The sequence below is a fragment of the Camelus bactrianus genome, chromosome 10 (assembly GCF_048773025.1).
Source record: "Camelus bactrianus isolate YW-2024 breed Bactrian camel chromosome 10, ASM4877302v1, whole genome shotgun sequence".
Taxonomy (NCBI): domain Eukaryota; kingdom Metazoa; phylum Chordata; class Mammalia; order Artiodactyla; family Camelidae; genus Camelus; species Camelus bactrianus.
This window is the reverse complement of record NC_133548.1, coordinates 24,510,378-24,536,067: the sequence shown is the minus strand read 5'-3', so window position 1 is coordinate 24,536,067 and position 25,690 is coordinate 24,510,378. Positions and strand designations below refer to the sequence as shown.

At 45.2% G+C, this 25,690-nt stretch overlaps 1 protein-coding gene across 3 annotated transcripts in view; it reads left to right on the top strand.

The window, feature by feature from the left end:
- KIAA1549L (KIAA1549 like) overlaps positions 1–25,690 on the top strand; it is a 238,772-nt gene that overhangs the window by 174,338 nt on the left and 38,744 nt on the right. For 2 of the 3 annotated variants that reach the window (XM_045523903.2, XM_074372189.1), the window contains exons 13-16: positions 4,890–5,017; positions 11,453–11,631; positions 17,656–17,873; positions 24,515–24,644. In XM_045523903.2, the coding sequence (XP_045379859.2) occupies positions 4,890–5,017; positions 11,453–11,631; positions 17,656–17,873; positions 24,515–24,644 (655 nt within the window). The remainder of the gene's footprint in view (positions 1–4,889; positions 5,018–11,452; positions 11,632–17,655; positions 17,874–24,514; positions 24,645–25,690) is intronic. The other variant, XM_045523904.2, reaches the window with a different exon arrangement.

Below are 25,690 nucleotides of genomic sequence, written 5' to 3'. Positions count from 1 at the left end.
TGGAAAGGTGGAGAGGGGGAGATGGTGCTGTTTTAGCAGGAAGTTGGGGAAGGTCTCTCAGATGAAGTGACATTTGAGAAAGACCTGATTGAAATGACATGTAAGCCTTGAAGCTATCTAGGGCAAGAATGTTCCAAGCAGACGAGGCAGTATGTGCAAAGCCCCGAGGAGGGAACTTCTTGACTTGCTTAAAGAGGAGCAAGAGGGCCAAAGAGGCTGATCTGAGCTGGGGAGGAAGTGGTAGCAGGTGAGTCAGAGAGGCTACCTGAGGTTGATCATGTCAGGCTTTGTGGACCACATCAGGACTTGGAGTTTTATTGTGAATAAAGATCAGGAGTCATTGGAGGGTTTTGAGAGGAACAGTTTGGGGATGTGACTTGCAGTTTTAGAGGCTCTGTCTGGCTGCTGTGGGGAAAAGAGATTGTCAAGAAGCAGAGAGACCCACTAGAAGGCTATTGCAGGAGTTCAGGTGAGACACTGTGGTGTGGACCAGGGCATGGAGTTGTGAGAAGTGATTGTGTTCTAGAGATATTTTGAAGGAAGAGCTGACAGAATTTACTGAGAGATCATTGTAAGGTATGGACACAGAGAGGGATGAATTTGCCAGGTACTGTGCTGGGAAAGACAGGAGAAGTTTGGAGGGGATGATCAAGAGCTTGGATGTGGGCCTGTTAAGCTTGAGATGCCCATTGGACATGCAAGTGGAGATGCTGAGAGCTCAGTTAACCATATGCATCTGGAGTTCAGAGGAGAGGTCCAGAGCAGAAATATAAAGAGAGGAGTTGTCAATGTTTAGTTATTTGAAAGCTGTGAGACCAGATGGGCACCTAGGAGAGTGCAGACAGAGAAGAGAGCCAAGAACTGACCCCGGGACATCGCAATGCAGGTGATGAAGGTGAATCAACAAGAGAGACTGAAAAGCATCAGGAAGAAAGGCAAGGGGAGAACAAAACAAGAGTGGGATCTGAGAAGCCAAGAGAAAGGAGTTGTTTAAGGAGGAAAGAAGGATTGTCTGTGTCAAATACACAAATTCTGTATTGGAGTCAAGCAGCGAGACTCTGTGCTCTCTCCCAGGAGCTCTTGGTAGCTGAGAAAGAGGTGCAGAGAAGCAGAGAGTTGGGTTTCAGCTTGTGTGGGGAAGAACGTTGAGGCATTGTGGGTTAGTCATCTGTGGCTCCGTAACAAACCACTCCAGACAAAGCTTAGCAGCTCAAAACAACAACCATTTATTGAGCTCATGATTTCTGATGGGCCAGCAGTTTAGGCTGAGCTCAGCTAGGTGGTTCTTTAGTCTGAGCTAGGCTTGGCTGATCTCAGCTGGGCTCATTCATGCTTCTGTAGTCAGGTAGTGGGTCCACAGGGCTTGCTTGTTGATGACCACCTTGTCTGGGGCGGCCAGGTGACTAGAGCCTCCTGGCATCCTCCAGCAGGCTGGACCTGGCTCTCTCACAGGGTGGTTACAGGGTTCCATGGCCAGCCAGCAAACAAGCCCCAAAGGCACAAGCACTTCTCAGCTCTCTGCTTGTGTCATGTCTGCTTTGTCCTGTTGGCCAAACCAAGACACACAGTCAAGTCCAGAGTCATTGCGGGAGGGGTCTGCCCTAAGCTTCATTACAGGAAGTTGTGAACAAATTGGGACCTTAAGTGCAACAGTCCACCCCAGCATGGAGAGTTGAAATGTACAAAGAAGCGATGGATGACTTAACTGAGTTGACTGGCAAGTCATCTTATCTATTGTAATTACTCCCTTTATGATCTTTGCCAAGTACAATAAAGGCATGTTAATAACTTATTTATCACCTATTTAGAGGACACTGAAAAGAAAGAAATAGAATTAGTAAAATTAGGATATTAGCAGAGCACTGCACTGCCAGGAAGAATAGGAACTTTTCCACCCATTCAAGTTGAGTGGTTTAAAGTGTGCAGAGATTTATTTTAAAAAATTGTTTTAGAGCAAGGTTTTCTTCTTGAATTAGCAAGGAGTGTACACTTGCTAATCAAATTCAAATACTTAACCTCATATTTTTATTAAGAAATATTAGCTTGTGAAACAAATGCAAATAAACAGTGTCTACCCTGTTGAATGATTTCTCCATTTGCTTCATAATTTTAACATAAAAATATAATTTTACCAAGGGCTCGCTATATCATTGCAAAAGCTGTGGGAGAATCCTCACTCACGTCTGTTCAAGTCCAGCTGACCACAGGCATCTCTGATCATTTGGGAAGATTCTACGATGCCAAATCCAAGAGCAAACCCATCGTGCATCTATGTTTCTGTCTTCCCCAACTGGCCACAACTGTTTTGTCACTCCTACTAGATCAGAATGCGTGACCGCTCAGAATGGGTCAGTTAGATGGTCCAAAAAGTCTTGAAAATGAGAAATGGGGGAAACCAATGATTTGGTGGTCATTAAGATATTTAAAAATTGTTTTAAAACTGAAGGAAAATGGAAGATTCAGCCATTTGAAGACACCGAGACAAATGTTGCAAATCCTTTTCCTTCTGTAGATTCTTGGTGATGTTATTTTATTGGTCCATGACTGGGATTAGTGAGCAAGGCTGGAGAATCAACCTCACAGGGGCAGCCACTGGCAGTGGGTACTTCAGTGCAGTGATTGGTCATGATTGTTCAGTAATTGATTAATTCCCCACCCCCAACATCGTTCTTCCAGAGTTCCTGTACACCCATATCCTCAGAATGGGGACTGCTGAGTTCAGTAGCCTTAAACTGCAACCTCTCAGGCGACACTTTCAAAAACATTTTTTGTAACTGTCTTGAGTGGACAGACACATACGCACACATCTCACGCTCTGTTTTTGATCAGAAGTTCTGAACTGACAGTTCTGTGTAAACATAAGTCTATAACCTGATGCAAAGAATAAAGCAGAATTAGGTTTTTGCGCCTCCAGAAATGTGCTCATTCACACCTTTCCTTGCAGTGAGAGGAATAGCCAGAAAATTGTTTCAAAATCCAGTGAGGGAAAGGGTGTGCCAATGCTCCAAAAACCGTTAACTATTTTGTGCATGTAAAATAGATTGCCTTTCCCTTTCTTTTCCTTCTGGACCTCAGTGAAAGCCTCTTTGTCCCAGTGAAGCCAGTTGGAAGAGTGTGCGCCATTAACTGTGAGATTCTGAAAACAATCCAAGGGCGTATGTCTTCTCTGTGTATGTGTTGTTTGCACACCCAGCACTCAGTGATCAAATAATTCGTGCCTCATCCATCCTTCACATTACTACATTTTTTGTATTAGTGTTTTACGGTGAAAGAGATTGTGGCCAAACACACTGGGAAGTGCTAGATTAAACAAAACGAGATGAGTCTCTCTATGGCAGGACTGATCAGAGCCTTTGATGTGCTAATGTGATGGAGGAGGATCCAGAGAAGGGGCACAGTAAACAGCGTCTCCCAAACTTAACGCTGGTCTGCGGATCCTTGGCTCCGGGGCTCCGGGGAACGTTCGAGGCCGACTCTGCCTCATCCCACCGTCGTGAGCGGGCACCTTCACTGTGGTTTTTAGGGTGCTAGAGGGCACGAAAGTGTACAGGGCTGAGAATCCTGGATTCCCAGAGGGTGAAGACAGAGAGGAGGAGGAGGAAGAGGAGCGCCCACGAGCACACACAGCTTCCATTTGAGAAGCTGTTTCCTTACGGGTCAAGTGCTGCATTTTATCCAAGTCAGTTTTCCATTGTAGGGGTTGGGCGCCATTAGGCTCTGAATTTGGACAGTTGACAATAGAAGAACAAGGGGTTTGGTGAGCCTCTGGATGGCCGTCTGCTGATTGGCTCCCGCAGAGGGGAAGGCAGTGGGTCTTTATGCTCAGCCCACCCCCAGGCTGGCCCGATTGGAGGGAGCATGAGCCCCAGCAGGGGTTCCCAAGAGCCCATTTTCCCACAGGTTCCAGAAGACCAAAGTCTGGCCCCGAGGGAAGGGGAGAAGGCCCTGTGTGAAGGCCTGCCTCACCCAGGGCCTTGCAGGAGACGGAAGGGGAGGGACCGTGGCCTGTGGTGAAAGCCCCTACCTGCAGGGGGAGCCCTAGCTTCCAGGGCTGACTGGCCACTTCCAGCTCCGCTGTGGACAAAACACCTCACCTCCTGAGCTTCACGTTCCTCACTTGCTGACACGGGCGACAGTCACCACATCAGTGGGTTATCATAAGGATGCGTGAACAGTTTCAAAGCGCGGTCCTTAGCATACAGTGGGTGCTCCTGACAGACAGCTTTTGGAGAACATGGTGGCGTCTTGATATCTCTATATACCTTATAGCTGGCACAAAACTCAGTGCAGAGTAGGTGCACATGAAGTATTTCCTGAATGCATGAATAGCTCAAATTGGTACCAATCAACACAGTTAAAGAACACGTGTGTATAAGCGTGCATATGTGTGTGTGTGTGTGCGAGACAGAGTGAAGAACTCAGTCGTGGAGTGACTTAATCTTTAGGGGTCAAGGTATATTCTGGAAAGAGACCAACCAAAGAGAACTGTGTTTTGTGCGTGGCCCTCAAGATGCCATGTGAATCAAACACTCTGCAGCACCACCCAAAGTGCTGTGTTTTAAAAAGAGGGCACGTTTACAAATGCCGTCACCACCGTTTCCATAGTCACTGGGGTTAATGAAAAAGAGATGGGAACAGAGGGCTGCACTCACTCAACTTCTCTGTGGAGCTGAGCACTGGTAAACGCACTTCAGAACAGCCGGCTGCTTGAGCCATGCTGTAGTGTCGGCTTTGTCCACCCCCCCCCCCCTTTTTCCTGGATCATTTCTTCTTTGTAGATAAAACCGGAATGAAAAGCCACAGACATAAACTGTGCAAATAAAATAGCCTTGAGAGGAGGCTGCTCTAGTTGAAACTTACCGTCTCCCTGTTGCTATGGTTACCTCCAGCAGGTCGCCCAGTGAGAATGGCTCTGTCATCAGCAACGAATCAGGGAAGCCCAGCTCGGGGAGGCACTCGCCCCAGAATGTAATAGCACAGCAGAAAGTGACAAAGGAGGAGGCACGGAAGAGAAATGGTAAGAAGCCTTCCCTGCCAAGTACCACCCCCGAGCCCATTGCACATGCCCTCGCGCACACGCGTGCACACCCTAGCACACCAGTGTGCTTTAACACCCCCACCCCCGTTCTTCTCTCTCTTGTGTCCCACAAAGCCCAGGAGTTTCCTACCTGCCCCTTGAGGTATCGCCTTACCCCCTTCTCTGAATTACTCTGTTTCGCTCTTTCTGCCCTCTCTTCTTATGGGATTGTGTAGGACCTTAGAAAAACCCTATACAGAATGAACTGATATTTGCTTAGAGATTTTTCTAATTTAGGGGGTGAATCACTTGATTTCTAGCACCAGGTGCACTGGGGTGACAGTGTACGCTGCTTGTCTTGGAGATTTCCCCTCATTTCCTTGCGCTGACTCCCTCGGTAAGTTTCAGGGGTTCAGTCTATGCCAGGGAGTCCAGCTATTACAAATCCACCTCTCCCAGGAAAAACAAGACAGTAATAAATCTGTCATCGTAAAAATCAGCCTGTGCTTCTGTCTCTATTTTGGGGGCAGACTTAACCATTTGGTTTCTCTCTTGCACGGATCTTTTCCCTCCCTGTAATGGATTGGTGTTGGGGTTATTTACAAGTCAGTGAAGCTGCCTGCTTGTGCTGGCGCATGGTCTGTAGGTTGCATCTGTCGGACATCATTGTGCAGCCTCCCTCCTCCTGACTCCACTTTTGTTCTGAGCCTCATCTCCTCTCCTTCTTTCTGTGTGTGATGCTGGCTTACTGGAGCCCAGATTCAAGTAACTGGTGTTGCCACTCAGATCAGGAAAAATTGCTTTTGGATTTCAAAGGGTTGTAGGTGGAGTCCTACAGAAATGCCAGGTGAGAAGGCAAACAGCCTTGCACTCTGGTTAGCTCTGCTTCCCTTTCAAAGGAGTTTGATGAAGTGTGGTTCAGGGCCTCTCTCTTGAAGCTAGTGCCAGAGTTCTTTTGTTTTTGAATGTTACTTTATTTCTGTTTTCTGACCAAAAAAATGACACAGTGGATTTTTGATCCCTGTTCCCATTTCCATTAGATAAACCGTTTGTTGAAACTGTCATACCGATTTCAGTCTTAAATTTTTTCTTCTCCTGAATCCCCCATGCCCTGTAACACAGAGACTGTGCTTTCCACACCAGAATCAAGGTGTGACATGTGCAGTTTTCCTGGAAAATCTGCCCTACCTGGGACCACTTGGCCCTCTGCCAACCCAGCTCACAGGGAGCTTTGGCTTGTAAAGGGAGAGGTGAACTTAGCAACTTTCTTCTCGTTCTTCTCGGAGTGAGATGTTACGAGAGGTGGGAAGAGGGAGCTCAGTAACCCAGACAATGGATAGTGAAGCCACAGGGAAAGGTGGTTTCAACGAGTGTAGTGACCGCCATCTCCCCCAACCGAGATGCCCTCCCCTCCTCCTACTCCCTCCTTACCCCTCCTTCCTTCCTTTATATTCTTCCCAGAAATGTATAAAGTTAAGTCCAAGGCCACCCTCCCCTAGATGCCCCATCATCCACTCCGGTCCTCAGATGGCCTTGAGTAAACTCAGTGTTTTTCTTTCTCAGATCTTTTCACTATGCGTATGACAGCACACACATATCTTTGTTTTTTGTTGTATTGCTTTGTTTATTTTGTACAGTGGGATTGATGTACACACTGTTCCATACAGACTCCTCTGTCAGTAAATACACTCACGAGATGATGCCTTTCTCCCTCCTCTGCATTTAATCTGTGGAAGCAGAGGGGGCGGGGCCAGTTTCAGACCCCATCACTCCCTACCCTCCTGGGGAGACGCTGACTTGCTCTAAATGTTCCCACTGACCTTCCCTTTCTTGTTTTTCCACCCTCTCTGCCTGCCTCCTTATTCTGTTTAGGTCACTTTGATTATTTAAATATCAGGTTCAGAAATAGCAACAGCCAGATGCATGAATAAAATGCAATTACTATACCAGGTTGAGGTTTTCATGTGTTTGTTTTATTAAAAAGCCATCCTGTCTCCAAGTTTACAGTGCTTTGTTGTGTTTTATTTTTGCCAAAAGTAAACCCAGTGACTTTTCAGTTGGTCACTTCTCTTTCACTACTGGTTTCGCTTTGAAATGTTCAAGTAGAAACAACAGGACCAACTCCTTTAATGTAAAATTCAACAAATGCTGAAGCACATCAGAATTCGAGGAGGGGCCTTCAGTGGAACCGACTCTTGAACTTTTTTCATCACAGGGCTCCACTTTATTATAACACTAGGTTAGAGTTCACCAAAAACATCAATAGTGTATTTTATGGGATTAGAAGATGATCAGAAGGAAGGAAGGAAGGAGGGAGGGAGAGAGGGAGGGAAGAAATAACATTGAATGGAATTGTGGAAAAACCAAAAGGTGTATTTCCATCACATTGTCAGCTTGCAAAAAGTACTTGATTGTGTGACTGTGGCCTCTGAGAGTAGATTATTCCCTTGGTATGAAATAGTCAGATGCTGTTGTTTTATGGCTCAGTGTCCATCCTACAGGTTAGAGTCACTAGGGTTAATTAATAAATGTTCATGTACCAGGCTGTCCTTCTAAAACTGTTCTTGTTTTCCACTAGGTGTGTTGCACCTGTAGCTTCTAATTTTCCACTTTTTGGTGAAAATAAGAACTTTAAAAGGAAGATTCTATCCTATTAGCAACATGCTGGGTGTAGGGGGTAGGGATGGTGGTCCTTGTAGCTCATGGTCTCATTAGTTACCATAGCTGCAAGCAGCTTTAGAGTCTGTTTCAAGATGATGTTTAAATATAAGTAGGAAAGATTGATAGATGTGAGAGCTAGAATTTTTGAAAAACAAAACAATTTGGCATTTTCTCAGCTAAATCCAGACGCTTAGACTTGTGAACCAAAACTAATGTCACCTTAAAAAAAAAGTGTTTTCCAGGAAAGTCAGAAATGAGTTCCAGGTGTGAACATAATGTGTGTATTTATACATTCAGTCAGTTAGAAGAAAGACCCTCCATAAATCCTGAAGGGTGCACCTTCCTTTAAGACACTAAGATTTCACAGCCAGGCTTCCGAATCTAATCAGACTGTGCCTCCCAGTTGTCCTGGGGCAGGTGGGGCAGGAGGAGGACTGGGAGGATGAATCAGTACTTTCTTAGCAGGGGCCCTTGAGGATTTGTCAGAGATATTAGCTCAAAAACAGTTTCAAAAAAACAAAACAGTTTGTTTATTCTTTCTTTGCCTTCCCAGTGAGATGAAGACTTGCTTATTATTTGATAAGCAACACCAGAGGGCAGTGATTCTAGTCGTAGATTATTTGTCTTTGAGCTTTAATAAAGATTCCCCCAAAAAGAACATGTTTGGTTGGAGAGCATTTTCCGCCTCAATTGGGAGGGTTCACCCCATGCCAATTCAAACGTGAAGGGATGACATCTCCCTTTCCAGCCTGATTTATTGAAGTTGAAGCCAGCGACGCAAACAAAACACAAATGGATATGGGATAGATGCTTGGTGGCATTTACTTCTGATGATGTGGTGACGTTCTTGGGCATTTTCTTAGTTTCGCCGTGGCCCTTTTCTTTAGCACTGTCCCACACTTTTTTCTTTAGGGACAAATTATGTTTTAAATATTCCCACGAACCTACTGTGCTCACATACCATTTTAATGTATTAATATTTAATGCAATGCCTTTTAATGTATTTTTCTATACAGTCTTTTTGAGGGGAAGATAACCATTTTTCTCATAAAGAAACCTAGAGGAATTACTGTGTAAATCTGAATATGACTTTTCTTGAGAGCGAGGATGGAAAAGAGCTTCAATTTGTACAGTTTCCAGGGTGTCCTTTTTCTGTTCAGTTATAAGTTATGCTCCCCCCATCCCACCCCTTGCCCTGTCTGCAGGATGGGGAGTGAGGGTGTTACAACACAGAGCAATAAAAATGCTAAGTGTCATCTCTTCAACCTCTGAATGGTTAGAAAAAGTGTGACTTTAACTTGTGCATGTTTACTGGTTCTGTTGGTACTAACAATATCTCCTTTACCAAGTCAGGAAATTTTAGTCATTCCTTCATTCATTGATTTATTCAACAAATCTTACTGAGAGCCAACTGCATGTAAGACATTGTTAAAGGCATCAGCCTCTAAAAATCTGGGCAAGAATGGAGCTTACATTCTAGAGGCAGGAGCGGGGGCATTAAATCAATACAAGTCAATAGCAATAAGTGTGATAAAGAGAATATAACAGAATGAAGAGGTGGGTTATCTTACATTGGTAGATAAGGGAAGTCTTTTTTAAGCTGCACCTTGAAAAATAAGAGGGAACTAGGTATATAAAGATCTGGGGAAAGAGCATTCTGAGCAGAGGGAATAGCAAATGCAGAATCCTGGAGGTGGGACCAAGCCTGCTGTGTTCAAGAAGGCCATTGTGGCTGGAGCAGAATGGCTCAGGGAAGAGGCAGGAAATAAGCTCATCAAGGTGGCCAGGGCCACATGGTACAGGACCTTGTAGGTCCCAGTAAAGACTCTAGGTTTTATTCCGAGAGAGATGAAAGCTTCAAAGGGTTCTGATCAGAGGAATACAGGGATCTGGTTACCTTTTGAAAAGGTGATTCATCCTGGCTGCTGGTGGAGTATGTATTTTAGAGGTAGGAGAACGAGAGTGAAAGCTCAGAGGAGGGGGCTTGTTTAGGAAATGTATTAGTTACTTGTCACTGCGTAACAAATTACCCCAACACCTAACAACCAAAAACACTGATCTAAATTTATTTTCTCACATAATGTCTGTGTGGGTCAGAAATTCAGGAGTGGCTTAGTGGGTGGTTCTGGCTCAGAGTATCTCATGAGGTTGCAGTCAAGATGTTGGTCTGGGCTGTGGTCATCTAAAGGCCTGACCAGGTCTGCAGAACCCACCTACAAGATGGCTCACTCACATGGCTGTCGGCAGGAGCCTCAGTTTCTTGCCATGTGGACCTCTCCATGGGGCTGCTTGAGTGTTCTCATAATGTGGCAGCTGATTTTCCTTAGGGTAAGAAGTCATCTAAGAGAGAGCAGGTGGAAGTGACAATGCTTTTTTATAACCTAGCCTTGGAATCGATACATTGCCATTTCTGCAATTCCCTGTTGGTTACACAGGTTAGTCCTATTCACTGTGGCCGTGAATATCAGGAGGCAAGAATTACTTGGTGCCATCTTGGAGGCTGGCTACCATAGATGGCTTTCACAGCAGTCATCCAGTGGAAGGTAATGACTAGCAAGCAAGAATTGCCCAGCAAAACTACACTCGAAAAAGATATGTGCATCTGGAAACACATCTGAATAGAGATTTTCCTCTGTCATTGGCTTTTTGGTGGCCTGCTATGTGCAAAGAAGTCCACAGAACCAAAAAAATACTCTTAATTATAACCCATGGTTAGACTCTGAGGTGGTTTAGCCACATTGTAAAATAACAATTTACTTGGCTTAATTTGACAAATCTTCTGTGATGATGATAAGTGACAGAATGATACAAACTATGTGTTCCTCAATAATTTAAATGACATCCAATCTCTTGAGACAGAAGGAAAGATGAATACACTTCTATTACATTCATATTTTATATAACACTTATTTTGCTCCTAAATTGCCTGCTGGTTTGGTTGTCTGAACAGGCTTAATTTTCTCTTACCAAGCCAGGCTGAATAAACTGTCGTTCTTTTAGTTACTTAACGGGAGTGTGCTTTAAGAACAAGGAAATCAGCAAGATACCGCCGGCCCTGGCACTTCCTCTGTCAGCTTAGACGTGGAGGCACAAGGCAGACTGCTGTCTTTCAGAAGTCACAGCAGAGTCACCCGTCAGAGGGGACAATTAATTTAACAGAGTGGAGGTGGGAGTCGCTCTACTTAATTAGGGGAGTTGTCTGTAGCTTTAAATCAGTTTCTCGGGTGGCTGTTTCTTAGCCACCTTTTGTTTTTAGACAAATGAAAGAAACCAAAGCCCTAATCGTTGGAGAAGCAGTCAGTCATTAAAAAGAAAAAAAAAGTTTCAGCTGCAATTACTGTGGCTGGTTGGGCAGGGAAGACTCATGGTGCGAACACCAGTGGCTTTGGTGGCAGAGACAGACCTGAATGCTGTTATTCTCATGATTGGCATATTTTAGGAAGAGTTTCCAGGTTTGGCCAAATGGCACTTTCCCCATCTCCAACTCAAAGAGAACAAATTTACCTTTTTTTTCCCAAGTGTATCTTGTCACAGTGTTGAAAGTGGTTTTTACGCTTTGAATTCAAACCAGTGGAGAGATGAATAGTTTAGATCTTAAATGTAAGGGAAACCCACGCACGGCAGTGAGCTGTTGGCACAGAACCAGACGCCGCTGTTCCGAGGTCATTTTGAGTAAAGTGATGTCCTTAGACTGTGAGCCTTGCATAAATCCGCCCCCTACGAGGATGTAGCTCCCCAATACCAAAAAATCAATGTGTTTCTGTTGTGCTTCAGTGCCCGCAAGTGACGAAGAGGAAGGAGCAGTCCTCTTTGACAACTCTGGCAAGGCAGCTGCCGATCCCTTTGACACATCTTCTGGGTCTGTGCAGCTCATCGGAATAAAGCCCACAGCCCTCCCCGTGGTGCACCCCACCTCGGACAGGAGCCAGGAGTCGGCGGTCATCAACGGCGAGGTGAGCACCTGAGGGCCAGTGCGGACTCAGGAGCAACACCTGGACGACTGGGTGCAGGTTGCATCCAGGTGTGTGGGGCTCTGTGGGTCATTTTCACCTCTGCGTGCGCAGGTCTCAGCAGAAGGAATCAGGGCACAAGTCACCCAAAACCAGTTTGTCGGGTGATGTTTTTGGAGCATGTTCTGCCTTCATTACAAAGCCCAGAGAGGACTTTTTAAAGACTGTAGTTATAAAGAGAAACACCAGAAATTCCACTTCCCCAACCCCTCACACACACAGGCCACTGCCTTTCTTGAGGGCACTCCTAAACTGTTCATGATGGGATGTCAGTTGCAGTGGAACTGGGAGGAACTTGAATTGACGGGAGAAGATACAGACAGGGATGTGGCCCACTATCTAGGCTTTTACTCCTTTGAGCAAGCTTGAAACAATCCTTTGTCTGCTTCCAGGAGGATATCAATGGATATCCGGATGCTAATCAATTTTCCTAAGTCTGAAAAAAATTAGCAACCAGAGAAAAGATGATTTCACCAAAGAAAAATGGAGGGATGGATGGAGATAGATGGACAGATAGGTAGAAGCAGTTTAGGGGAGAGCAAGAGAGTAAGTTGGATAAAAATTATCTGCTCTTTCTCCATCATCTGCAGCAAAATGGTCTGTGGGCTGAAGAGGTTTATGATCCTTTAAGAACATGCATATGGAACCTGCATGTGAATATTTACATTACATGTGTATGCACATGTGCACATATGTTCTTATGTTTTTCTGTGTGGTTAAGCTGCCAGGTTGGTTATTCATTTCATTTGTTTATACCCTGCTATGGTTACCGGCAACAGGTGGGAAATTTCCGTAAGTTTTAAGGTCTCCTTCCCACCGCACCTCTAGAAACATGCCATGGCCCCATATAGCGGGGTATTTAAACGCACTTCAGCGGTGTGTCCACATCCCTCATCCAGGCCACGTGTAAGAGCCAGTTACAGACCGGATTTAGCAAGCTCCTCTGATTTTCTGTGCAGAACGACTGAGCTACCTAGAGGTGTGATGGGTTGAGGTTCATCGATTTTTGAAAAGAACTTAACTGGTTGTGGACTTAGAGAGCATTCCTATTCCAACCTCCTCATTTTTTCAGACAAAGAAACTGAAGCCAGAGGGTTCGAGTGGCTTGCTCAAAGTCACACCGTAGGTTATTGTCACACATGGTGTTCAAGCCCTCTGGCTCCCTGTCTAGTGCTCCCCCCTCTCTTTGACTCATTGTGGCCCATCAGTGAAAAAGAGTGTTGAGCTTGAATGAGTATGGATTCTCCAGCCATGCTGCAAGGATCTGAATCCCAGCTCTTCTACATACTATCTGTGTGGCCTTAAGCAGGTTAGTTTCTCTGTGCCTCAGTGTCTCCATCTGCCCAGTGGGACTGCTGAGAGGATCAACTGAGTTAATATATGTAATATATGTAAAGACCTAGCATACAACACGTACATCATCATCGTTAGTCAGCCAGTGAGCAAGGATTCATTGGTCATGTACGTTATACCCTTTGGTCCTATAATTTGGGAAACTATGTATCTTCTGAAAGCCAATCACAGCCACTGAATCTTTCCCTGGGCACAGTTCTGCCACACCAGACACACAAGCCCAGTGATTAGAGGCCTCTGAGGTTATCACTAAGGCGCTCGGAACTACACTGGATTAAGGCCCTCTGTCCAGTGTGGCCCCAGGCGATGGCTGCCATGCCTGGATCCTTTCATCCCAACTTAGTAATGTGAATGTCATGGGGACAGATTCCAGCTCTGGGCTAAATCTAACTTACCACTCCCTTTTTCTGCCAGACCCATCAGCCTGTCACAGGAGAACAGAGGAGCATTTTTCCTGTCCAGAAACGGATACATGTTACATTTTTGTAGTTAAAGGAATAGACCTTGATGATGCTTGGATTGGAAAAGAGCCCTGAACTGTTCTCTGTAATTTGCTGCCTTGTGGCATTTGAGAAAGATTGTCTTATAATTTTCCTTCTTCTCTTATGGGCAGCTTGTTTAAGTGAAAAAAGGCATAGCTCCAAAGCCATAAATTTTCCTTTTATGAATTACAGGTAATTCTTTTAAAGATTATTTTAAAGAAAACAACATAATAACAGCATACAAAGTTCCCAAAATAAGAGAGAAAAATCACTGTAATCACTGTAATTTCACTACCCGAACATATCCTCCGTTTTCATTTTTTTCCACCTTCTCTTCCAGCTTTTGAGCAAACTCGTGTATATTTTAGCATCTCATCACATACAGACAACTTTGTATCTTGTATCTTAAGCATCTGCTGTATTGCTGTTGTCTTTCTGATGATCGCTGTGAATGACTTGGTTGAGTTAGGTGTACCATTGATTGGGAAACTAATCTCTCGTTGTTCAAACCTTCCAGGCATTTTTTTGTCTTTAGTTTTGGTTTGGTTTTGGTTATTATAAGTAACGCTACAGTGAATCATCTCATGCATGACTTTTAAAAACTTTTTATGTTGGGAATAATTTTAGATTTACAAAAGAGTTACCATGATAGCACAGACAATTCCTTTGCCCAGCTAGCTCTTTACTTGGCTACCCCTAATGTTAACATCTTATGTAACCATAGAATAATGATCAAACCCAGAAGCTTAACATTAGTACAATGCCATTGACTAATGTGCAGACCTCATTTGAATTTCACCAGTTTTCTTACTATTGTCCTTTTTCTGTAATGTAATACAAGACCCCACGTGGCATTTAGTTGTCTCCTGAGTCCCCTCCAGTTTGGGAGAATTCCTCAGTCATTCTTTGTGACCGTTTTGTCTTGCATGACCATTACTCTTTTAAAAATGCTGGCCGGTTACTACGGAGAATGTCCCTCAACTTAGATTTGTCTGATGTTTTCTTATGATGGGACTGAGGTTATGCATTTTGGGCGTAACCACAGGAGTGATGTGCCCACTGTATCGGGAAGTCCTGGATACTGATATGTCTGATTACTAGTGATGCTGACTTTCATCTCTGACTCTGAACTTCTCTTAGAATGTTGTCTTGGGAGAGATTCCAGAAATGGGATGCCATGCTAGCTTCTTCTCTTTACTAGTTTTCTCAGTGGCAAAGCACATGAGGAAACAAAGACTTGGGAGATACTACTAGCCTAGAGACATCATCAGGATCCAGGCTGGGGAGATCTTTGCAAAAGTTAGAAAAAAAATATGTCCCCCAATTTATGTTTCTTCAAATGCAGTGAAAATAAGGCATCTAAAGATGCGGCCTCATGTTAGTGAACCTGGGGCCTCATACTTGGGTGAATTCGTTGCAAGAATGACCTAGCAGTGTGGATTGTCAAGACTGGAATCTCTACTTGCACATAGAAGCACGTCCCTGGCATTTGGGAGCTTATCTTAGAGGATGGGATATAGTTACTCAGGCTCGTGCCTCCTGATAGCTGTGTGCATCCTCAGATGGGCTTTTATAAAACACCACACTCTCACCACAGTAGACACAGCTAATGCATGGTATCTAATCCTCCCAGCCCCCAGGTTTTGATTTGCACTGTTATCACCTGCTTCTTGCCCCTTCCTCTCTCCCTCCTGAAACAAGAACCAGAAAGAATGCAGCCAGGTGACTCTCACGAGAGGAAGGAAAAGAGAAGTTCTAAGACTTCCGGGCAGACTGTTGCCTGTCTGCCTTCCTTTGCACGCCCTGCTCCTGCCCCTACAACCTCCCCCATAATTTTGGGCTTTGCTCAGCCCAAAGCTCTCCCACCCCCACCTGCCCCACTCCACCCAAGCCGGCTCACCTTAGTGCCCTGTGCTCCCAGAGTTGCTCGTGCCCCTTCCCCTTGTCTCTGTCAAGCTGCCTCTCCCTTAGTCTTAGATATAAAGGAACCCTGCACAACCCGCATTAACAATAATAACATTTTAAAGCCATTCTCAGTGCCCGGCCATGTTGCAAGCATGCTGTGCAGGTGAACTCAGGCCATCCTGAGAGCAGCCCTAACAGGGAGACCGAAAGACTCTGAGGCACAGAGACATTAAGTAATGTGCCCAGGGTCACACAGCTAGGGAAAGACAGAGCTGGGATTTAAACTCAGGAAGTTGTTTCTGGCTCCAGAACCTACACCCCTAACCACAGCTTTGTGCTGCTCCATCATTAAGATGTGAATGACTGAAAGCCAGAGAATTATCTTCCCACGTGTGTTTTGCTTGTTAACCCAATAATCTCTGGTAAACGTTTCATGAATGAGTGAGAGAGAGATTGACTTTAGGAGATTCTTCCCCTGTGTTAGACAAGTAAGTTTGGCTCAAGAGGGGACGTTGTGCCCATGCTTGCCCGTGACAGTGTGGGGAACCTGGGGGAGCAGAGGGTAGCGGCTCCCTCAGCAGAAGGGAACACTGCCCGGCCTTAATTTTTGAAGTCTTGATGTTCTGGCAGATTTTAAGTTAATTACTGACATAGAAGAGACTTCAGAAGAAGAGCTTAATCAAGTATTGTCAGCAGCACGTACAGTGAGTCAGGGATTCATGGGCCCAATCGGCCAGAAGCCCAGCATTCCAGGCTGTGGGGCCTCCATACCCTGGGGACTTTCGAGTCCAGGAGGGACGCAAAGGGGTTAAGACAACTGTACTGCCCCCACCATCCCTCTGCCCTTGGCATTGGCTGGAGAAGCGTGGAAGCTCCTCTGTGTCCTGGGAGTCTCAGGGGAGCCAGCTCTGCATCCCGCTGTGATGCACTGCCAGGTAACCATTGTCTTGGGCATCTTCCACTTGGAAAGACCCAGCTCTGGCAAGGCCAGGCCAACCCCAGTCCCCAGCCACTCCCCTGGCCAGTCCAGGGGCTGAGACTCGGGACCCTCTTTACTCCTTTGTCCTCTCATTCTGAAGGGCAGTGTACTTAGCGGCTAACTGTGCAGACTCTGAACTTCATCCAGGGTCAAACCCTGGCCCTACCTCTGATTGTCTGTGGGACTTGAGAAAGTTCCTTAATCTCATCTGTAAAATGGAGAGTGAAATAACCTGCCCTGCGGGTTGTTGTGAAGGTTAAGAAGACTTCACACTCAGTGACTGCGCATCACGGACCCTGTAAGGGGAGCTCTCACTCTTACTCGCCAGCTCCGAGCTTTACTAACTTACCTTTTGGGGCCTCAGTTTCCTCACCTATCACGTGGAAGTCATCCCCAGACTTACTAGAATTTCCATGCTTGTCCCTTAAGATTACAGCTATAAAAATGCTCTCTACACGATATGTGATTATACAGATATAGTCAAGTCTGATTATAGACAGCACTTGTGGTTCATCGTGTCACTCAGTAAGTGTCAGGCAGATTTCATCATTCAGCTCTGCTTGTGGGTGTAACATCCTTATCACTTGTTGTTTATTTCGCACAGTCATCTGCCTGTATCTTTGACAGGTGAGCAGGAACTGCTTGGCAGTGGTGGCCGTGCAAGCCTTCAAAATTACCTACCTTTCAAGAAAGCTATAGGTTGACAAAAATAAGCTCTTGAAAAAAGGGTGGGAGAGTGGGGAGACCTTGGGAGTAGGTTGTCTGCTCCCCCTTCCCACCCCCTTCATTCCAACTCAACCCCGCCAGGAACTGGCTGTCTTATCCAGCTGGACACCAGCCAAATGGCCAGGGGAGGCCACTGGGCTCCTCGGGGCTGGAGCTAAAGTCAGGGCACCAAGTCTAGCTGGGCTGCCAAGTCAGAGTCTCCCACCCAGGGGAACCAAACGGGTTTAGGCATGAAATTAAGGCCCACACCACAAAGCTAAAAGCGAGGCCTGCGTGGACTCGAGTAGATGGGCGAGGGGGCCTGGCGGGAGGTCTCAGGTGACTCAGGCAGGCGCCAGGCCCCACGCTGTTTGTGTCCCACTCTAAGGCGCTGGTCTTGGAACGGGACACAGGTGCGTCTGGCTGGCTCAGAGGGCCAGAGGAGAAGCCCAGGATGGCTTTTCCTGGAGTTGTGACCCTCTGATGAAAGCTCTCCATCAGAGAGCTGGTCAGGTGTGGGCCTGAGACTGTCTGTCTCCCCAGGTGAACAAAGCCCTGAAGCAGAAGTCGGACATTGAGCACTATCGGAACAAGCTGCGCCTCAAGGCCAAGAGGAAGGGGTACTACGACTTCCCCGCGGTGGAGACGAGCAAGGCTCAGACGGAAAGGAAAAAGATGTACGAGAAAGCCCCAAAGGAAATCGAGCACGTTTTGGATCCAGACCCAGAACTCTGTGCCCCATTCACCGAAGCTAAAAGCAGGTACAGTCTCTAAGGGAGTCTCTCAAGGTCGCTGTACTGTTGGTGGGTTGATGGCAGGGGGTACCTTGGGCGATATGGTCCAGGTCTCTGGATCTGCTTGTTACCTTAGGACTATCATCTCTGCGGGGTGCTGGTCCTGGCCGCGCTGACCTGTACGAGTAGGAGTGCCATAAGCCTGGAAAAGAATAAAATTGAAGCCATTAAAAAAAAAAAAACAACTTGTGGAAACAACCATATTTGTCCTTTAGCTTAATGATATTTTCAAACCAGTAGCTGTTTCAGAGCTGAGTAAGGATATGATTATCATCCAGCTGGTTAAGCAACTTCCAGATCAAGAGACATTGTATTTGTCAATTATTTTAGTGGCTCTTGTGTAAGAAAAGCAAACTCCGTGCCTCACCTTTTTATTCAGCTTCAGTGAGTCCTTACTGCATAGCTACTCAGACCTCCATGCTGGGTTCCTCTCTTTAATTCATAGACTTGCTCATTCGTTTGACATTTATTGTCACCTACTTGTATTAGGCACCATACGCAGTGCTGAATACCATCATGAATACCATCACGTGTTCATTCATTCAGTTTATTTAATACTTGATGGTGGGCAGGACAGCCCAGTCACTGCTCTTGTGGAACTTAAGATCTGATGGGAGAGAAAGGCTAGGACCACCCCAAAAGTTTATGGCTCACAAGTGCAAAGGGTGTTTGAAAGAGTCTAAAAAGGGGTCCTGGCCTAGCAAGGGAGGGCTAGGCCTGTGGGTTGGAATTGGCTTCCTTCCAAACTTTGTTGCTAACTCAGCAGAGAGTGCCTCACCTACTGGGAAAAGGGGTAGAGGTTAGCACAGCTAAACAGGCCCACCTCTCTTCTTTGCCCCCCTTCCCCACATAAGCACTTCCTCAGACGCATTCTCATGGGTTGAGACCATCTCTCTCAAATACATGTTCTCCTTGGCAGCAGCTCGTTGGCTTTGACCCATCTCGTAGCTCTGGCAGATGTACCCTCCACAGACTGGGGTGGGGGCGGGGGTGCAGACGGGACAGTTCCTGGCCTGGGTGAGTATTTATTAAAAGCCAAAATGACTGTGTGACAGGCTTGGATGGAAGCCACAAAATCAAGCTGGGAGGTGGGGCTAAATTTTGTGAATGGAATGAGCATAATTTATTTTCAATAATGAAAAGAAAGGAATGAATGCTCAACAAGGCTTCATGTACCAGGCCTCTGTCTAGGCTTGGAGGGGATGACAGGCTTTTGATCTAAAATCACACAGTGACCATGATCACAATGCACGTGTCCTGTGTTGATAACTATAGAAAAAAAGAGAAGAAACTATGCGGGGGGGAGCTGGGGGCTTTAGCTTTTGCTTCGCGCTTTGGGACTTTTTACTCCAGGGGTCTTTTGTAGACTGGAGTGCGGAGCTGTTTTTCCTGGGTTTCCTGCTGATTCTTGGAAAATGAATCAAAAATCATATACAAGTAAGAGGAACTTGGCTTGGAAATTATTTGAGAAATGAATGAAAATTTCAGTTAAGGTGTTTAATAAGGAGAATGAACAAAACTTTTTTTTCTTCCGGCGGGGGGGGCCTCCCCACTGCCTACTAAGGTCAGGCCAGATTCTCAAGGCCCTTTGATGGCCTGCTGATGCTGTGAGTGTAGTCAGCTCTGAGTAAATGTCTGCTGAAGAAATGCTCTGATGACCTTAAAGCACCAAAAATAATTTTTTTGGGACCAGTTAAGAGGAAAAGAAGGGATAACACAAGTCAGGTGAGGTGAGGGTAGGAAGGGAGATGGGGTCAGCAAGAGATGGGGACGGGGAGGGAAAGATTAACAGAGAGTGACAGAGACTCAGGAAGCTCGGAGGCGCTATTCTTGTCACTCGGTGCAGTTGCCTCCAGGCCTTGTCTACTGCTGTCTGCTGTGTGTTACCAGTCCTCACAGGGCAGAGTTACCTGTTAATTGCTGTTCACAGTTCAACTCTCTAGAGCTTCTGCTCTCAGTGACCCAGCCACTGCAAGGCACAAGCCCTGTGCAGGTGTGAGTGTGTCATGTGTATGCACACATGGGTGAAGATGGGGTACACCACTCCCCCCTTCAGCCCCAGCCTGGTTTTCCTATCCACGCAGTTAGGGATTTAATTTAAAATCCTTCGGGGGTGGGGGGAGGGTATAGCTCATGCCTAACATGTACGAGGTCCTGCATCCATGAGGTCCTGGGTTCAATCCCTAGTACTCCCTCTAAAAAATAAATAAGTGAAACCTAATCACTTCTTCCCACCAAAAAAAAAAAAAAAAAAAAAAAAAAAATCCTTATTTTGTAGGGCCATCTTCTTTGAATACACTGCTACAGTCTTCTAATAAAGGCTCATTTAACCACTCCCCCCAACCCAAAAACCAAACAAACAAACCCACAGGTCCCCTTAGTGGAGGGATGGGGGGCTCTATAGGCCAGCAGCATCCTTCTTACTGTGAGCATCCAACATGAGCTTCCCCGCTAGAAGTGCCAGGTAGTTAAATGTTCTGTGAGCAGAAGTAGTCAGTGATGGATGGGCACTGATGGATAAATACCCCTGGCAGGAGAACTCCACACTGTTGTAATAACCACGTTTTCTGGTTTCTGTATTTGATGATTTGACATCTGGGGCCTTGCCCTTGGTGAAACTGCCCATCCCAGGGCTGTCTAGCCAATTCCTAGAGATAGTAAAGGCTCCCCTGCAAGTCCCCCTGTCATACACAAACCAAACAAGCCAGAACCCAACTGCCTACTGTATACAGGGCTCTTGCACTCTGGGCCCCAACCCCTCCTGCCCAAATCACCCTGGCCAGGTACTGTTGCCAAATGCAAGCTCGTACTGCCTCACTGCATGACAGGCCAATAAACTGAGAGACAAGTTGTTGGGGCAAGGAATAGTGACTTTATTTGGAAAGCCAGCAGACTGAGAAAATGGTGGACTAGTGTCCCAAAGACCCATCTTACTCGAGAATTCAGGCTTCTTTTGTACTAAAAGAGGAAGGGGTGTGGCTGGTTGTTGCAAACTTCTTCCTGCCAAATCCCTTTGTTCTTGCAGCTGCCCATGTAGGTCAGGTCATGATGTTCCTGTAAACTTCCAATAAGACAAATGCTATTTCTGTTTTGCAACTTTCTTTCTCTGTATGAATGGAAAAGTGTTACACCTTTAAAGGTCAGAGCCTTGAGAATGGGCTAGCCTACATCCTGTATGTTTCAGGCTGTAGGCAACATTCTAAACTTACAGTGAAAGCAATAGAATACAAAGGTTAAAGGAAAAGAAACATCCAATATAGAGTCAGCTTTGTTCTTCCCTGTTACAGTACCAGACAAACAGGGACAGCTCCCATGCCCCCAGAGTCTGCCAAAATCATTCAAGCAAACTGCTCCTAAGCCTGCTTACCCTGCCTTGCCAGTTCTTTCCCGCGAAAACCACAATAAAGTCTCCTGCCCACGTTTTTTCCTCACTCCCTCTGCCTCGTGACTGACCCTGGTGCTTCCCATGTGGCCCTCCGTGGTGAGGCGTGCCACTTCCTCTTGAGATTTGTGAGTATACGAGCTGTCTTTTCAATGGCAGTCATCTCCTGATCTGTAGATTTTTACCATACGTGAATAATAATGAAACCTACATTTTAAAACAACTGTCTCCCACACTTCTGCAGTAAGTTTGAGCTCCAAGTGCCTGACACACTGATCTGCTCTGAATCACATCCTTTATTGGCCTCCTTCGCTTCCCTCTCTCATTTTCCCAATTTCCAACTTGTGCTTCCTGGAACCCTCTCCCAAATAGACCACTTCTACTTAAATCATCACAGAGCCAGCTTCTGGGGGAACCCAACCTAAGGCAATAACCTACAAAGACAGAGTTGCTCTGATAGAAGCAGTGTCTCCTCCTCCTCCTTCTCAGTGGCTCCAGTCTGTCTTTATGGAACCCCAGGGTTCCACAGAACACAGTTTGGGAACTACTTTCTTAAACTGTAGGGGTTAATTCCAAGATCCTAAAAAAAAAAACTCAAATAAAATGTATCATTATCCTCCCAGCAATATTTTCAGAGGTTGAAAAACTTACATTTCAAGTTTGCAAGTTTCCAAATTTGTTAACTTTTAAAGAATATAGCAACATACCAACAGGAAATGAATACACCTAGTGGAACTCAATAATTAGATAAACTAAGTAACTTCTCTACCTGAATTCTCAATTTGTTTCTAGGCACACATTAGTGGTCTGGTCCATTTGGGATCCATGTTAAAGAGCAGCCTTTAAACTGTATATAATAGAACATTGTGTTTGATGGAAAGGAGACTGGAGAGTATACCAGTGTCTAAGGTCTCACCCACGTTCATGGTTCTTGAAAGGGCTTACACAGTCTCACTGTTGTATTTCTAATACTTCCAAAATAACCTACTTAAATGTCAGTTGCTAATCCTGGTATTTACTCCCCCACCACCCTTATTAGTAAATCTTTTCTAAATGGGCTAATTGGCAATCTCAAGACAGTTGTGAAATCTGCTTTTTCAAAAAATGATTTGTATTTAGGTCAAGGGTAAGAATTCTTTGGGGTCTGCCTCAAAGTGTGAATCACTCAGATTCTGTTTCACAGAATTGTGCTCCTTTCCTAAAGGAAGCCTTTAATTGCAGATAACCATAGGGCACGGATTATAACATTAGGTGGTAAACTCCTGCATTAGTCAGGATTCTTTTGGTTGCAAATGATGGAAAATCAGCACAAATGGGTGAAATAAAAAGGGAATTTACCACTGAACAGATCAAAGCTTCAGACATGGCTAGATCCCAGGGGTTCTACAAGGGCTTCCATGTTTATCTTGCTGTCTCTTCACTCTTTGCTGGCTCCTTTCAGGCAGGCTTTTACCTCATAGTGGCAAACTGGCTGCCAGCCACTCCAGGCTTGTCTCCTGTCTTCTTAGAAGCCTTAATGCCAAGACAATGCCTCTTTCCTGGTTGTTGTAGCAAAAGCCTTGAGACTTAGTCTCATTGAACCAACTCATGTACCTCCCCTTTGACCAATTGTTATGGCCATGGGATTGTGATGCTATGATTGTCCAGCCTGAGGCACATGCCTGTCCCTAGAGGAAAACTAGCCCCAAAGAATATCATCGTCCTCTTACCAAAAGAATTTTGTCCCAGGAGCCAGGCAAGCAAAGACCACAAATGCTCTTTAAACAGGTGTAGTGAGGGAGTGGGTCTAATAGTTTTGGTTTTCTTCCCTAGGCTAATTGCAAGGTTAGTGTTTTGCCTTGGGAGTTGTAATGTCCACTCTAGACTAATAGTGTGCGACTGTCATGGGATGGTTAACTGAGCGTGGGGTCATGAGAAGGTATCCGTACCTTCCAGGCTTCCCCACAGTCACCAGGAATAAATAATGCAACCTCTTCACCTTCAACCCATGAATGGGTAGAATCTTAGAATCGAGACACAAAATAGTGGTGCTTGGGGAGTTCCCTGAAGGCAGATGCTCTGAAATGCAAGTAATTTACCGAGAGAAACTTCTTGTTGGCTGAGAAGGAAGTAGCCAGTGATTTTATCCTACCTTTGTCACCCTGTGGGATCATGTGAAAGTCACTGCTCCTAAGAGCTGCCTCTTGTGCAAAAAGAAAAGCAGAGCCACAGCCCTCACAACCTCACAGCCTTCCCTCCTCAAAATATTCTTCTAATGTCAGTGGAAACAAGACAGTGCTGACAAATTCATGCATTTCCTAGGGGGAGCCGAGTAGAGCCTCTGAACATGCTACTTGCTCCCTGGGCCTGAAATGTGCTGTGCCCAGATTGGCATGTGGCTGGCTCTATTTAGGTGTCTGCTGAAATGTCACCTCTCCAGAGAGGCCTTCCCTGACCATCCTGTCTAAAGTCATCCCCCATCCTAGTCACCATCTGTCACAGCTCCTCAGTTTTCCTCATAGCCCTGATCACTCTTGGAAACGATCGTGTGAATCGAGTGCCTCCCTCATTAGAATGTAAGCTCAGGAGAGCAGGGCCATGTCTGTCTTACTCACCGTGGTTCCTAGCCTCTTCCTCAGTGCCTGATACACAGTAGCCACTCATTGGAGGATGGACGGATTGACTGGATGGGCCCCAAACTGCCTCTTGGTTTATGGCTCTTCAGCCCAGAAGGGACCCCACCGTGGTGAAGGTAGAAACGAAAATCTATCAACAGTTGTGTTTAAGAAGTTCATTAGCCATAGGGTTTATTAACACCTCATGGAACCCTGCATGTGAAATCAGAAAGATTAAAAGGAACAGGAGGCTGCTAAGTCAACAAAGTCAACGAAAGCAGGTTTGTTCTTTCAGCATTAGCTGTTCTAGAGGGTCAAGGGAGAGTCCCTGTCATCGCCATCAGCAGAATTTTAGATGAGGTTGCAGTATTGCAATTCATTATAGTTACCGAGTCTCCATACGAAAGAGCATTTCCAATTCAGCCAAGTTGTTACAGCATCTAGAAAAACAAAAACAAAAACCTTTATTCCACTCTTTCTGCAGCCCCGATGGCCAGGGAACAAATACCATCAATTCTGAGATTTGCGAGGCAAATCCAAACCCGTCATTGGTTGCCTGTAGTTTGGATCAGTGGAGAATTCCATCTGTCAAGGCATTTGCTGCATCATAACAGTTGTTGAATTTTCTTCAGGCAACAGATGAAGAACTCCGTCTACCGAAGCCGGCAATCTCTGAACAGCCCGAGTCCAGGGGAAACGGAGATGGACCTTCTGGTGACTCGGGAGCGACCCCGGCGTGGAATCCGAAACAGTGGATATGATGTGAGTCTCTGGTGGGCTGAGGTGAATACAAGCTTTGCTTTTCCCTGACAGCAAAGGGGATAAAAGCATCCCATAATGTTTCAGTTTGCTGTGTGTTTGTGGAATTTAAAAATGCACTAAAATGTTTTCTATTTTATTATTCCTTATTAGCTATTTTGCAAAGTAAGACTACTTCGAATGTGTCAGAGTAACAGATTATTGCTCAAAAGATCTCCATGTCTAAATTCAACCATTTCATGAATAGTACATTATTAACCTTAAACTCAACAGCAATTCTAAATGTCCTTAATTTTTTTTTCCCCTTTGTCCTTAGAAACTCAGTAGGAACCATGACCGCGGGTTAGAAGTCTTTTGAATATAGACTTCTTTTAATCCGTAGGACTGTTGAGAGGTTGGACTTGTTCCTGATTTCATAACTCCTCAATATGCTGTGGAAACAATGAGATTTCCAACAGAGTGATTTGGTGATTTCACGTGATGAAGCACATGCTTCTGTGCAGTGATGCTCCAAGCTGCAAAAATGCTTCTAATCCCACCAAGCTTCCCCAGATGATGATTCCTGTCAAGTTTTACATCCTGTCTCATGTTGCTCTCATGAGCTCACGTGGACAATACTATGCTGAGATGTTCAATAGTGCTTCACTCGGCCCCAGGATTTCAAATAGTCTTAAATATACTCTTAGGTTTTATGAAAACGTTTCTTTCCCTTTCTCCTAAAATAGTTGTCTAATTACAAGTAAAAAATTTTCTATAACAAGAGTTATGATTCAAATATGTCCAGATAGAATTTTGTTACAATTTATGAGGTTGTAATTGGGAAGTGACACTTGATTTCTTAAATATATGGTGCTGATTTAAAGGCCAGAAGCTATTTTCCCTCTAGGGATTGGTCATTGTCACAAAAGCTTACAGTGGCATTTTTAAATGGTTCAACTGAAAACAGAGTATTATACTTAATTTGAATTTCTAATTACCTCCCTTACTTTTAAAGGTTTGTGTTGGTGGTGATACACTTATCTTTTATTTCTTTTTCATTTTTCATAGAA